At 34.2% G+C, this 15,999-nt stretch overlaps 1 protein-coding gene across 8 annotated transcripts in view; it reads right to left on the bottom strand.

Annotated features, from left to right (window-relative positions):
- Nucleotides 1–15,999, bottom strand: part of LOC126750964 (uncharacterized) — a 109,768-nt gene that overhangs the window by 36,375 nt on the left and 57,394 nt on the right. For 7 of the 8 annotated variants that reach the window (XM_050460833.1, XM_050460834.1, XM_050460839.1 and 4 more), the window contains exon 3: nt 6,152–6,409. In XM_050460833.1, coding sequence (XP_050316790.1) covers nt 6,152–6,409 — 258 coding nt within the window. The remainder of the gene's footprint in view (nt 1–6,151; nt 6,410–15,999) is intronic. The other variant, XM_050460838.1, reaches the window with a different exon arrangement.

Here is a 15,999-nt window from a genome sequence, read left to right as displayed (position 1 = left end):
ATAAACTCGTGAACATTTTCGTGCGATCATTTTTCACAACTTTCGACGTGGATTATCACGACAAGAGTGCATCGATGAACTAAAATCTTTGTATGGCTATGAAGCACCATCCTATAGCACTGTGAAAAACTGGTACAACGAATTCAATCGTGGCCGACGCTCGCTCAAAGGTCGTGAAGGTCGTCCAAAAACAGTCGTTGTGAACATCGTCCGTGAACTGAAAACAGCGTCATGTCAGATGTGCCAGAAATTCGACATCATGAACACCTGGCCGTAAAAACGCTGTGAACAATTTGACAATCGTTAAAAAAAAGGCTCGTGTGGATTGGTGTAAAGAAATGCTGAAAAAATACGATCGCGGTGCTTCAAAAGACGTTTATAAGATCGACACAGGTGACGAATCATGGATCTTTGCGTATGAGCCCGAAGCAAAACAGCAATCGACAAAAAAAAAAATTAAAAAAAAAAAAAAAAAAAAAAAAAAAAAAACAAAAAAAAAAAATAAAAAAAAAACATTTTCGTTGATAAATATGCCTATTTACATTATTAGGCCAGAAATATATATAGCAACCTACATACGTATATATCAAAAGACTTAAGCAACGTACCTGAAGAAAAAATTAATTCAAATTTAAATGCATAAGAGAGTATAAAGCTGCGAATGTGAGAAAATATATATATTTTATGAAACTTATGTAATCTAATTGGGGTTTTTATCACGTTATTTAAAAAATAATGAATCGCTTGAGTTACCAATGACATTATGGCGCCTCCCTAAAAAGCAAGCGTGAAATAAGAGAATGAAAATGTCCAACAATAATAAAAGAGGGAAAACTGCAAACTTCAATCAAAATAATTGCTTCAAATTTGGTAGTATTACATACATTACTTTTTTATGTATATATGAATATTTATGCACCTGTAATTTATTAAGCTTATGCAAATCTGAGAGAGTTTTATTGTTAAGCTTCTTTGAAATTTCGAATTTTCAGATTTAAGGGAGCGAATATTTTTCTTCCATTTAAAGTCTTATTCAATTATAGTATATTACATATACATTTCGTATTTCGGTTGTTACCGAAAATTCAGGATAGGGAGTATATAAAAAATGTAATAAATTTACTTTTGAAAAGAACTGTGAACTTTTTTTTTCTAAATTTGGAGAGTCACTTAATATCAACAAGAAAAGTAACGTCTAACGCTTACTAAACCTTTATAAATTGTACAAATATATATATGTATTTTTTATCGACCTCAATTTTATATATACTGAGAAATATCAAATATATATTATCCGATATATTTGGATCAAACCGAATGTGTATCAATGCAAGGTGCATCCCAAAGTAAACAGAACTTTTTTATTCTAGCGCCTTTTTTGTTGGCGCCATCTATATTACGACTGGTGCGTTAGAATCTAATCGATTGTCGATTGTGTGAGAATTTCATGACATTTCATTGATTGGAAGTGAAGTTATTGCGTTTTAAGTGTCAGTATGTTTGTATTATCGGTACGAAAATGAGCTTCGAACAAAGAGCCAAAATTAAATTTTGTTTTAAAATTGGTAAAACTTTTACCGAAACGTTTCAATTGATGAAACAAGTTTATGGCGATGATTGCCTAGCCCGTAACAGAGTGCACAAGTGGTGTCAACGTTTTCGTTGAGGACATAGATGACGATCAACATGTGGGCCAATCAAAATCCGTGATCACCGGTAATTCCATCGAAACTGTGCGTGAATTCATCAAAAGTCAGCCGAAATCATTACTGAAATTCATGGAAATGGAATTGAACATCTCCAAAACATCGATTTATCGCATTTTGACCGAACATTTGGGCTTACGAAAGGTGTGTGCACGGTTTCTACCGCACAAATTGACTGACGACCAAAAATTGCTCTCTTGTGACCGGTTATTTGACCAAAACTCACATTTTAACCATTAACCACTCCCCGTATTCACCTGATATGGTATCGTGCGACTTCTTCTTTTTCGGAAAAATGCATTTGCTTCTTCTGTGTTTTTAGCAGTGAAAAATTAACATTTTGGTATTGTCTTAATACTTTATTGTGTATCCTTTATTGACTATTACAGCCTTACACCTACGTGGCGTGGAGTCGGGCAAGTCCTGGCAACGCTTAAGGGAATCTACGTCCATGCCTCTCGAACAGCCTGCCAAAACTGCGGCTTAGAAGATAGGGATTGCTTTGAAATAAAACTCTTGACGTCTCCCCATAAGTTTTCTGTGAGGTTGAGATACGGGGATTGAGCTGTTCATGGCACCAAATTTTTTTTTTCTTGGCTGTGCCGATTTTTCACCACTTTGCTGGTGTGTTTTGGATCGTTATCCTGCTGGAGTGTTCATTTTAAGGGCATATTCGAACTGGGATATGGCAGCATAACGTTCCTTAATATCTCCACGTACACATTTTGATTCATGATCCCAACGATCATATGTATTGAGACCACACCGCTATAAGAAAAACAGGTCCTTATCAAAATTTTAAAGCTACCGTGATTTATTGTCCTGACCGTATAATTTGGAATATACTCCGTGTTTGGGGGTCGACGGACTTACTGTCTACAGCCTGCTCCACAAAACAAGACCATTTTGGACTCATCTGTCCAAAGGATATTGCCCCGTTTTGATACTGGCTAGTTCAAATGGCTTTTGGCAATCGCCAACAATCTCCAACAGGGCTTTGATATGTATTTGACTAAGCAAAGGCACCTTTCGTGGGCTTCGCGCTTTCAAATTTTCATTCACCAGTCGTCGTCGAATAGTTTCGTCGCTGATCCCCAATTTCCGCTCGGCTTTTATTTCCCTAGATGATGCAAAGGGGTTGTTTTTGCAGAAGCGCACTATGCGTCGGTCCTCTAAATTTGTAGTTTTGCGTAGGCAGCACTTTTTTCGGGCTTCAATTCATAATTTCTTTTCTTTTATGGCATTGTATACCATCTCGCCAGAATATTTTAAACGATTTTGTATTTTTTTGTATGTTTTCCCCTCTTTTTTAAGCTCAACAATCAAAAGCCTATCTTTCTTGGAGCAGTGAGGTCCTTTACCCACTAAAATTTAAATTTTTTCATTGTTATGGTCTATTGTCATTTAACTTACAATAATAAACTTAATCGAACTCACTATTCAAAAATTTAAAATTTTTCTCGGCACTTTTCGTTGAGAAAAATTAAAAACTGCTATTTCAGTGAACAGCCAAAAAGTTGTGGATTTTCGCAAAAAATATGAAAAAAAGCATCAAATACATCAAATCCAACGGAGTTTTTATATTTTTCTATTCTCTATACTCCGTTTTACAAAAACAATGCGCAAGCGATCAACAAACAGATAGGAGTATGCAAAAAAAACCGTTATATATTTTCGCATCTCTTGCACTGCTATTTCAATGAACACAGCTGTATATGTCATTCTTGTGCAAGGCATAATGGCGGCCATAATGGCGGCCATAACGGCCAAGGAGCTAAAACACTGGACTGATTTGAATGAAATAAATTGATTTTGCCGAAAAAACCCTTTGTTCTTTTTTTTTTTAAAGTCCTATTTACTGTGGAGCGCACCTTGCATATGTATGCAAATAAAATGGTCATTATTGTCACTGTCTGATATTTGATTTTCTGTTGATGGTCTTATTCAAATTCAATTGTCTAATTTTTACTAAAATGGTTGCAAAGACAGAAAATTTTGAAAAATTTGTATTTTCAGAGTCTGCTATTAAAAATTATTTTTCAGCCCGGTTCCGAACTTTTATCACAACAAGTCAAAACTAGAAACTTTAAGGCTATTCATGTTATTGATATTAAAAAAAAAGGGCTATTAATAATTTTAGTCTTATCGCACTTTCTGATGATAAGAACCTGCGGCTTTATATTAAATATGTGTTTAAAATATTGCTGGTTGAATAAGCCTTTAGAATGGCGTAAGCAACATTTGGCTGCAACAGGAAAAAACCGATTGATATCAGTTAGGTGCTAATCTTTTGAGTACTTATGTTTTTCTGTATAAATTGTAGGTATAACAGAATATTTATTTATCTTTTATCGGTTATGACTAACCAATAAGATCATACGTCTTCATCGAATAAACAAAATACCTTGAATAAAATGAAATATCAATCGCCAATTTCGGAGGTGTGTTTTGAGTTTCATATAATCTAATAGTTTATTCTTCCCTGTTACCCAAAACGAAATGTCAAATTGCCAAAGATGAAACTTGACACTTGAGCCTCCAGCATAATTCTATTGTTTTTTTGTCAGGAGCCAGCGTCTTTCAAAAGATGTTAATTAGCATAAAGCACATCTCATATATCCTTAATGCGTCCAATGAACTAATTTAACACATGATTGGTTTGTTTTCTCCCATTTAGGGTTATATTTAGTGGATATCAACCGCTAAGAGAACTGCATTTAGTTTATGTACATGGAAGGGAGGAGTTTATTTGTGAAATAACTAGTATTTTGGCAAAATTTTGAAAATACTTCTGGTGCAAACCGGATTAGTAATTAGTACCACTAATTGAATGAGAAGAAACTTTTAATACCTGTACTTTATTAGTTTTTAAGGTGTTATGACTATCAAGAGCTCTCAAAGAAAAGAAAATAGAAAACACTTAAAGATAAGAAAAAAGAAACCGAATTTACCTTTTTCAGTCTTTATTTAATAAATATTTGATAATATAAGTTTTTTTATATTTGCATTTACATATATAAATTACAAGTATAGATGATATTAAAAGCGAATCGCTATAAGAGCTAAAGGCTAACCTAAAAAGCGAGTTTGAGGAGTGTTTCAACGATTGGACGAAGCGCTAGCAAAACTGCATATTATCGAATGAAGAATATTTTGAAAGCAACCGCAGCTAAAGTAAGTAACTAGAAATAGGGTTTTTAAGCCACTGCTGGTTGGCTTATGTCTTGTGAACTGGTTCAGAATCTGGAAAATCCAATGCTTTCCATCCTTGGAACAACATTTTTTGCGTAGATTTTTTCGTTATGCTTTTAATAATTCTTCAAAAGTGTAAATTGCTTCATCTATAAAACGAAGACTTTCACTGAAGAAGCCGCTTGTATCTGTTGTTGTTGTAGACGAATGAATAAATATTTTTACAAAACAAAAAACTAAAATTCCGTTATTGAAACAATTTAATGTTCTTTTTTCGGGGAAAAATTAAACTGCACTGACCTCACCCGGCATTTGAATGAGAATCATAAAGTATACATTAAGTCATAAAACACAAACATTTTTTGAAAATCTCATACTGTTTTTTTTTTTTTAATTCATGTGAGTCTATTTGGAAGAATATTTTCAATCTTTAGAAACTGTTCCGAAAGTGCTTATAAAGTGACTGGCTAAATCAAGCAAATACTCCTCTGCATTGCTCCAGTGCAATCCGAAAAGTCATTTAGGCGAAATACAATAACAGTAGCTTTACATAAATGAAGTTGAGATTAATTTAATCGAAAGCGGAGGTGCAATGATACAACAAATGTTCATTATTATTGTGGATGAAACTATTTACTCTAAACGTTAACGTCCTAAAACAGTGAAATCATTATTTATTTTTTGGAAGTTTATATTATGGAAACTCCATGTTTTGAAATTCGGATACCGACTCTAAAAATGTTTGGCTTTAAGACAATTTTGTGACGTGAATATAATTCCTATGCCATTTTAGAGTGAAATACAAATTAATATTTAAAGCACATGTTTGCTTTCCTTTTTAAAGAATGTTAAACCTAATCAAGTAACTAACAACAAATATCAATGAATTTAATAAGTTCCCGAATCTCGATTGCAAGCATCACAACTCAAACCACAAAATGTGTACTCATATCCACAACAACATTCTCATCATCATCTTCATTATCATCGAAGAATCATCTATTGAATTACAAGTATTGACAATCGCAAAAAAACGAACACACACAATCCGTTCGACGCCGTGAAAACGTGTCGTGAATTTCGCAACAACACCAAGTACACACGTCGATGCATACAAATCGTTGTACAACAACAAATGTCATGTAAACAAGACAAAAAAAAAGTAAGTGATTGCAAAAACAACACGAAATTAGCTTTCAAAGTCAAGTGAGTAAATTAGTGTGAATTAGTATTGGAACAATTGGTTAGCTTACATTGGCACCACTCACGTTGCTGACCAGCACGCCGCAGTAATCGGGCGCACCCTGCTTCGCCAACAGATTTATGCTGAAGCCCACCGCATCGGAGCCGTCGCCCATGGCCATGCAGGCCGCATTGCGATGATCGCGCGCATGTACTGCACCCGTGTAGGGACCGTTGAATTTCACTTTGATATTCATTGTGCCCGATTTGCATGTCGCCGTTACGCGTGGCGCAAATTCATTTTGTGTCGATACTTCTTGTGTTGCCACCTGGAAGTAAATAGAAAATAATAACATTAGAAAAAACGAGTTAAAGAATTTAAAAGACGACTTAAAGTGCAGAATTTAATTTTAAGGCAATAAAAATAAAAAAAAAACTTAATAAATAACTAGTGCGACCATTTTGGGAAAAATAAATGCAATACTTAATTTTGCTGAAACAACAGACTTCTACAGTTCAATAAGGTCGCTCTATGCTCTTAAGCAAACGTTGCAAGGTTGCTTGATGTTTTAAATTTTTAAATCAAAAACAAATAAAACAAACATTATAAACTGAAGAGGTTGCCGTAGTCTTAGAGAATGTCGAGTTTTTTCGAGAAGGGTTGCCATATCTTAAAAAAATAATGTTTTTAAATTTATGATATAAAGAATACAATATGGGTATAAAAATAAAAGTAATTTGGAATACTCATAGTAGAATATATTTTTGAAAAGTTGTTGCCACCTGTTTAATATTTCTATTAAATAAAAGCGTGAAAGTATATTTTTATATTATACTAAATGCATGATTTAAAAATTTAAAAATAATTTTTGTCCATGAAATTTTTAAGGGTTGCCAGCTTTTTAATAATTTATGTTGTTAAAACTGAATTAAATATTAATTATTATAAAGTAATAATGCAATATGAGTATGAAATAATGGTATGGTAAAGCATTTTTTTAGAAGAGTTGCCACCTATTTGTAATTCATAAAGTAATATTGCTATAAAAGCTGTGACACTTCCATACAGCATAGATATTGTTGCGCAACTCTGTCCATGAAAGAAAGTTCATAGTTGAAAAATTTTTTGAGAAGGGTTGCCATCTCTTTAAAAGTTTTGTTTAACAAAATTATTGTGACATTTGTATGTTTTATTTATAGTATATGCAAATAAAAATATTTAAGCAGGCTTACAGCTGATTTTGTTTATGAGAATGATGCCACCTGTTTCAAATTTTTACTCAATTGATTAGATAATGTAAATAATATAATATATTTTCGAAAAACAGGTTGAAAAATGATTTCAGTGCGGGAAATTAAAAAAAGAGTTGCCACATGATCGGAAATTCATTCAATATATAATGAAATAAAGAGAAAAATATGTACTTGTGAAAACTATATAGCCGTGCTTCTAAATGAAAATTTTAACTGTAATCACACAAATGCTTGTATGTGGTATATTGACGGAAGGGCAATTAAATACATACATACATATGTATATACCTGTATTTATCTTCATTCATCCGCTAGAACATTAATTCCATCGAAAATCAACCTCTAAAACTCACTGTTATTTTGATTCGCGCCTAATGAGGCGCCTATTGTCCCACTTTACACCTTTTAGCCACACTCCAAGCCTCAAAGCAATTTTGCTAAATAACAACAACAACAACAACAGCAAAGAACGTAAACAATTTGTGCTCATCAAAGTAACTTTGAAAAATTAATCAAACAAATTATGAACAAGCAAATGGGCTGACATTAATCACGGCCGCCACGACGCGCGCAGTCACCGCCACATCTTACGAAGCTTACACTCCCAGCCACCTACTTATGACCTCCGGCTTGATTTAATGAGCAACACGGCGCGTCAAGCGCAAATAATGGAAGAACTCGACGAAGCGAATAAAGCGAATGTTTGTTTTTAATGATTACTTATTGGGAAGTCTGCTGCATTAACACAATTTCGTTGGAAGTTCTAAGAACAACAACAAAGAATTTGATCAAAAGTCAGCAGCGAGATAAGTACTAATTGAGGTTAGATAAAAAGGTGTAGGTAAAAACTAAGTGGAAAGTACAAAGAGCGCGAGTTATTAAAAAACTACCGTATCGAAATTCTTCAGTTGTTAAGCGAAATTAAGTGAAACGAAATTCTTTTATTTCAATAGCCTGAACGCCCCATGTGTCGGTGCAAATGTCTGTCTGTGTGTGTCTGTGCTGCCCACACGCTAATTGTAAATAACTGTACTATGGCGGCTGTGAGAGTGTAGGTTGTGCGTTTGCGCACAAAAGCACCGAAGGTTGCCCATAACGGTAGAGCAAAATCAATTAATTTTTGAAATAAGTTTATCGACACCGACAGCGGACGTACACTTACACACATTCATTCTTCTATGTATGTGTATACAACTATTAGAGCGTTCTTTTATGTGAACACATGTAAATGTAGCATAAATAAATTGGCTAATGACTTACTTAAGTGAATTTGCCAAGTGGAGCATATTATGTATAAAAGTGCTGAGTTGTGTTTTGCCGAAAATATTTTTAAAATTTTAATTTTAGATATTTACATTTTATATGAGCATTAGCAAAAATGTAAGAAAATATTTAATTTTTTGTGCCAAAAAGCTTCTTGATAGATGAAATCTGTTGAGGATTTTCCATTATCACAAATTCAATCGCAGTTTTAATCAAAGCAACGTTTCTTATTTTATTATTATTATATTCATATCCATTTATGGCAATGCTTTCGAGCTCAGTTACTTAAATTTACTACTTATTTATAGACCTGGCTGAAGCCTTTGAAAATGGTAAAAAGTGAAAAAATAATAGTAGGAGGAAACTATTTGGAAAAGAAAGAGAATAAATGAAAAGAAAGGAAAAAAACCCTTCACAATTGCACTTTTTATGGCATGAAAGGGTATAACAAAAACTTTGTTTCGATTTTTTGTTCCAAGATTGCAGAGATGCCTTTGGATAATAATCTTAACCAAATTTCGCTAATATACCTTGCCAAACAAAAAAGATTTCCACACAAGGAATTGAGTTTAATCGCTGAGTTTCTACGGCAGCTAATTCTAAGATAATAATATCTTCTAAATTTGGTGACGATATCAAAAAAGATTTCCATACAAGCACTTACGCTCTTCAGTTTCTATGACAGCTTTATGGTGTAGTGGTTCGATAACGGCGATTCTGACAATTGAACAGATCCTTAGCGAGAAAAGGACTTGTTAAGGTGTTCGCATATATACAGACGAGCAAGGCTAATTCGACTCAGCTCGACACGCTGTGGGCAAAAATAGTAAGATTTTTTTATTTAAATTTCGCGTGAGAACCCATATTGATTGGTACAAATTATTCAAAGAGGGTCGAAAACGCGTTGACGACGAACCCTGTCCAGGACGATCATCAACATCAACTGATTACCAACACATCAAAAAATAAACGAATTGGTGCCTGAGAATCGACAAGTAATAATCAGGGATCTTACTGGCATCGTTGGAATATTGGGAGGATCAGTAAAAACCATTTTCAAAGATCATTTGAGCCTAAGAAATGTAAAAGTTCCAAAATCACTAAATTTTTTCAAAAAACAGCGTCGCGTTAACGTCTTTGAAACAATGCTTTCCACTATCAGAATGTCATGAAACGTGTTACTATATTACTGCCGATGACTCCTGGGTCTATGTTTACGAACCGGAAGCAGACGATTAATTAATTAATGGCAAAGGTAATCCGAAGCTGGAAAAACCACGTTAAAACAGGTCAAAAATCAAGTTTTCCTGGATTATCGAGCTGTAGTGTACTATTTGACTGTTATGCATCGTTTGAGCGAATATATTCGTAAAAAGAGACCGGAATTATGGGCCGACAACTCTTGGATTTTCCACCACGATAATGCACTGTCGCATACTGCATTGATTCTTCGTGAGTTTTTCGCCAAATTTTCAACCAATATCTTGCCACAACCACCGTATTTGCCTGATTTAGCTCCGTGTGACATCTGGCTACTCAAACGGCCGCTCCGGAGAAACAGTTTTGAGCCAATTGAAGACATTAAAAGTGAATCGCTACACGCATTGAAGGCTATTCCGGAAACTGATTTGAAATTTGGGTAATTTTTTTGGCCAATTTATGATTTTTTCCAATATTGCCCTGCACCAAATACAGCTGCCGGATCTAGCACATATATGTACCCAAAAATCCCTACATAAATCAACGAGTAAAAAAATACTCAACAACACAGGATTCAGGTCAAAAGACTGCAAAAGCTAAAGTTAATACCTCAACGCTTGCCGCGTGTTCCCTGTCGATATTTAAGAAACCAAAAAACGCTTTCGAACGCCAAGAACGCACCAGCTTAGCTGATATAAGAAGAGCGTGTATGGGCTCAGAGCGCGTTGGATAATTTATTGCCAACACTAATTTTGGCCAACTGCCTGCTGTCGCGGCTGCCAAAGCGATAACGCCAGCGGCGATGGCGAGCTTGACATTGCGGCTATAGCGGTACCCCACGCCAAGCCAATGCATATCACTGCCAAAACGGTGGACAGGCTAAGCCCGCCGATCGGCAGGTAATTGAATTTGTACTTTGCGCCGACAAACAAATCGACTTAAGAAAGCCTTGTCACACACACACACACCCAGATTTCTTTGCTCCCATTTACATAGCCGTGCTCTTTTGTCTGACCTAAAGCGCTGCGGCTTAAGAGAAACAACTCCTTGGCACTTTGCTTAAGCGAAAGGTGAACGGTGAATTCGATCGCTTTGGCGCATGCGCAGAACGCTGACCATTTTAGCCATGTGGCAGCACTTCAATTGATAGAGTTTTTTGCATGCCGGCGCGTTCTGGCGGCAACGATTGTTGGCAGCCACTGCAATTGCTTAGATTAGTAGATAAATCAACCTTAAGGTTGAGGTTTCTATAGCCACCGTGGCACAGCGTGTGCTTGTACGTTGTATATATAGCATTCTAAATGTTTGGCAATATTTTATTGTGAGCGGTAGAGTTGTTTAGAAATTGGAGCAAATTGTAAAAATTTGATGAATGTGCAGTTTGTCGCTTTTGTTGTTTTGTGCTGTTATAATTAAAGTAGCAGCAACATTATTTGCGAATTTTAAAGTAGGTCACTCAGAAACTCGACTAATCGGTTTGCATTTATCAGATATTTTTGCTGTTAAGAGAACATGGCGGCGCTATTAAGGGCACACTTCTTCTAATTTTAATTTCTTGCTTTAATTTTTTTTGATTTCAATTACATTAATCCTATTCCTCCTTTAAAAACAAACTTGCTTATGGTATATAAACATCATGCTTGGCTTTTTCATTTGTTAATTAAAGGAAAAAAATGAATGTTGAAAAATTCAACGAAAAGATGTTGCATCTAACAGAAAGTTTCGAGACCGAGAGCTCCCCAAAGGTGATCTAGTGACTGATGCCCAGAGCATACTAAAATTATGGAGGGAAAACTTCTCCAGCCTGCTCAAAGGCAATGAAGGCATAACAAGGAAAGGAAAGGTTCTGCAGGAGATTTATGGTCCTTTGCGAATATTGCATACGAATGTGTTATACGATGCCATTGACATAGTTCAACGAATTAAGAGACAGCGTCGTCCGAATGGTTGAAATCACTCCAGCTTTGAAAGTATCCGACACAGTACCCGCCAGGGGAAGCAGAGGAAGAGAAAGACCTCCACTCCGTTGGAGAGATCAGGTTGAGAGAGGCTAGAGGCTGGCTACACCTGGAATATCCTCTATCCTCGCAATAATTTTCCATCATGACAACGGTAGGCCTCATGTTGCAAGACCGGTTAAAAACTATATAGAAATTTTAATTTGATTTAGAAATCAACATTTAGAAAATTTTGCCTGCTCTAGATTTTGCCGTTTCTGATGACCTTTCGTTCAGTATAATGCATAACGTCCTCATTAAAATACGGTTCACAACAGAACAGGGTATCAAAAATTCTTGTCTTCCAAGTCAGCACAGTTCTTTTCTGACAGTATCAATAAATTGCCAGAAAGATGGAAAAATGTTATAGCTTCAAATGGGCAATACTTTGCATAATATTATTGTACATTTTTTTGTAAATAAACGATCAAAAAATAATAATTAATTTAAGTAGTAAATCTCCAGGCGATTTGGTTTGGCAGCATCTAATCACTTTATTAACAAATGTACGTCTTACGGAAGATAACTGTTGTTGACATTGATAGCCGTAGAACCGCCTTTGGCTAAATGTGGATGTGTATGATATGTGTATAGTAGAGCTTGTACTCGGTAGTAATTCGGCATGCATCACACTCTGCTAATAGAATATTAATAAGAAATTGACAAACTGAGAAAGTCAAAAATGAAAATTTGATATGTGAACATGTCAAAAAGCTATTAAGATCACAAAATAAAATATATTTTTAATTTATGCAGGTAAACGTAAAATTGTCCAAACTTCATAAACTGCTTCTTGCAGTAAGCATGCTGATATTTAACCTCGTGTCTTAAGATTGGCACTGAAGAAAACCGTTTATAAATGAGGAGCTTGCACTTAATGGCTTCATTATTATATTTTCATTTGCAAAATATACAAAAAATCTTTTAAGATGAAACTGCACCGAAAATCGTGAAATTGCAGCAGAATATGTACGGAAAGATGTCAGTAAACAAAAGGAGGCTAGATGTGACTAGTTCTTCTTCTCATGCCAGAAGCAGCAATGAATATGCATATCTACATACATTTGCATATACAAATGTAAAAACAATTAAAGCTAATTAGCTTATAGTGAAATATATGTTTTTAAGGAGGGTTGCCACTTGGACAAAATTTTTAGTTCAATATAATTTCTATGATAAACTAAACAATATACACGGGTATAAAATTAAAAAGTTTTAGCAGTAATTAGAGTTAAAGAAACATTTGTAATCAGAGTTGCCATATTTTTAAAATGTTTACATCTAGAAGTGTATAACATAAACAATACAATAAAAATGGGTAGCAAATTCAGCAAATCTATGTGTAAAAAAAAATTTTTAATAAGAGTTGCCACTTGTTTAATATTTGTATGGCAATAAAATTTCAAGGATGAACGATACAATAAACACGGGTATGAAATTGATTAGTTTCAGCAAAATTTACGGCTAAAAATATTACTTTAAGAAGGGTTGCCACCTGGTCAAAATGTTTACTTTAATACAATTTTTAAAATAGACTCTACGATATACACTGGTATACCAATTATAGTCAAACAAATACTTTTATAAAAGGTTGCCATCTGTTTAAAAATTTTCTTCTATAAAATATATAAGATTGACAATACAAAAAAAAATGGGTAGCGATTCAGCAAATCTAAGAGTTAAAAGAGTATTTTTAATAAGAGTTGCCACCTGTTAAATATTTGTATTACAATAAAATTTCTAGGATGAAGGATACAATAAACACGCGTGCGAAATTGACTGATTTCAGCAAAATTTACGGCTGAAAATATTATTTTAAGAAGGATTGCCACCTGTTTAAAATTTTAAATAAAATGTCTAGGATGAATGATAGAATAAACGCGGACATGAAATTTAATTGCCTCAAAAAAGTTAATAGTTGAAAATATATTTACGGAGAGTTCCCACAGTGTTGATCATTTGTACTTCTTATGCCAAAATATATAAGCGAAAATATATACAACCACATACATGCGTACATATGTACTATGTAAGAATATATACAAGTATGTACTATTAATATGAATAGTATAAAAGGCAAAGCAAATAAAGTCAATCAGAAAAGAACTTTTTCAACAACAGCAAAACCAATTGACCGAGTTTATGCCATTGCCTTTATGTTGGTCGTGAGAAAAATTGCCATTAAACTTTGAACTCCCTCAGAATCAGAAAATAAAACTCTATTAAAACATCAATATTGTTTTGAACTTCCGCGCCGCCCCCGGAAAGTCAATCACAAACACAAGCGATCAATTGCCAATCAAATGGAGCGTGTAGTGGAGAACTTTTATTGTCAACCATGCCAAGCAAATAACTGCTTGAAAGACAAATGTTGTTGTAATGCTCCAGTTGTTGCTGTAAAGAAAAGTTGTTGTTGTCGAAATGGAAGAGGTGCAAATAAAAGCAAGCGAACTGAAGCAAGAAAGGAAATTAATGCAAAACCGACAAACGGCAAATTGAAAGACAACAATTACAACAAAAGCAACAACAACATATTTAGTGTGTATATTGTGGACCGGAAAAAACTATAAAGCAATATGCAAGCAAATTCAGTTTTCAGCTGAGCCGCAATGAAAGTAGCACAATCCGAACTGTTACTCTTGTTTGATGGCAGCTGCGACTGCGCCGTGGCGCTAACCCAAAATACCTGCTGCCAATTCGTACGACGACGTAGAACGTGCAACGCATTTGCGCAGTGCTTTCTACCGTCGTTCCGATATGCTCGTAAATTGTTGGTGTAATAGCGATTGCACGGCGCTTTGTTGTTGGTGCAATTGGAACGTGGCTTGAGTGCAAAGTGATCCAGTAAAGGAGAGAAGCATAAAATCGGAGCGAAAAAAAGAACAACTAAATAAACTATTAAGTGCATGTGTCTCACATTTGGGAGTGTTCCGTGGTCAAGTTTGTTTCGCAAAAAAGTTGACTTGCAAAAAATTACAAGAAATACAAAAAAAAATTGGAAGAGTGGCAGAAATGCTGCTGTGGCAAGCGAAGCGAGAATGCACATAACAATAATACGGACGGACAGCAATGAAAGCAGCATGACGCATGCCACACACAAACAGGCGCACACAAATTGGTTCAGCCCCTTTTTCAACTGGTATCAAGTATCAGAAGACATTTTAGAAAGTAATTTCTAATACTATGACTATACTATATATTCGATCGTATAGTTTGACAATGACAAAAAAGGTAGTGGAAGGAATGAAAAACTGTCTTAAATATGCAATTTTTCGCCGAAGAGAAAGAGTGAAACGATGTGCGAAGGAGCTTGAAATAGAAATGTGGAACTTTGTAATACATAGTTGCCAGCTGTTTAAAGAACTTAAATCAAGAATATTAACTATGTAGAGAAACATGGTACGCAGAGCAACACACGGAGTAAGTTTGAGGAAATTTACAGTTAAAAAAATATTTAAGGAAAGTTGCCAGGTGTTTGAATATTTATATTAATTAAATTTAGTGAATGGACCAGTAATAATGGTTAACAAATTGAATAGTGTAAATAAATCTGACAATAATACACTATTTTTTTAGAAAGGTTGCCACTTGTTTAAAAACTTTAATGCACTAAAATGTATAAAAAAAAACATTATAACAAATATGTTTATCACAGTAAATAAATTTGGCAAAGCTTACAGTTGAAAAATATTAAGAAGGTTGCCACATGTTTAAATATTTAATTTCAGTAAAAATTTTAAGAGAACGAAGGCATGAATTTGTTTATCAAATGGAATAAACTAAACGAAAAATTAATTTAAAAATAAATTAATTATTCCAACAGGGTTGCCAACAGTTTGAAACAATTTTAACAGTTTGAATATTTATATCAATTAAATTTATTTATTAACAAAATGAATAGCGTTAATAAATCTGCCAATAGTACCGTATTTTTCCTAGAAAGGTTGCCACTTGTTCAAAAAATTTAATGCAAAATAATGTAAAATAAACGTTATAATAAGCATGTTTACCACACTAAATAAATTTGAGAAGACTTAAAAAATTAAGAGCTGGAAAAAAATTAAGTGGGTTGCCATATGTTTAAATATTTTAGTTAACTAAAATTTTTTAGAGAAAAAATACATTTAATTATCAAATGGAATAAACTAAACAAAATCTTAGTTTAAAATTAAATTATTTATGCCATCAGTGTTGCCATCTACTTA

The sequence above is a fragment of the Bactrocera neohumeralis genome, chromosome 2, assembly GCF_024586455.1.
Source record: "Bactrocera neohumeralis isolate Rockhampton chromosome 2, APGP_CSIRO_Bneo_wtdbg2-racon-allhic-juicebox.fasta_v2, whole genome shotgun sequence".
Taxonomy (NCBI): Eukaryota; Metazoa; Arthropoda; class Insecta; order Diptera; family Tephritidae; genus Bactrocera; species Bactrocera neohumeralis.
This window is presented reverse-complemented; position numbering and strand designations above follow the sequence as displayed.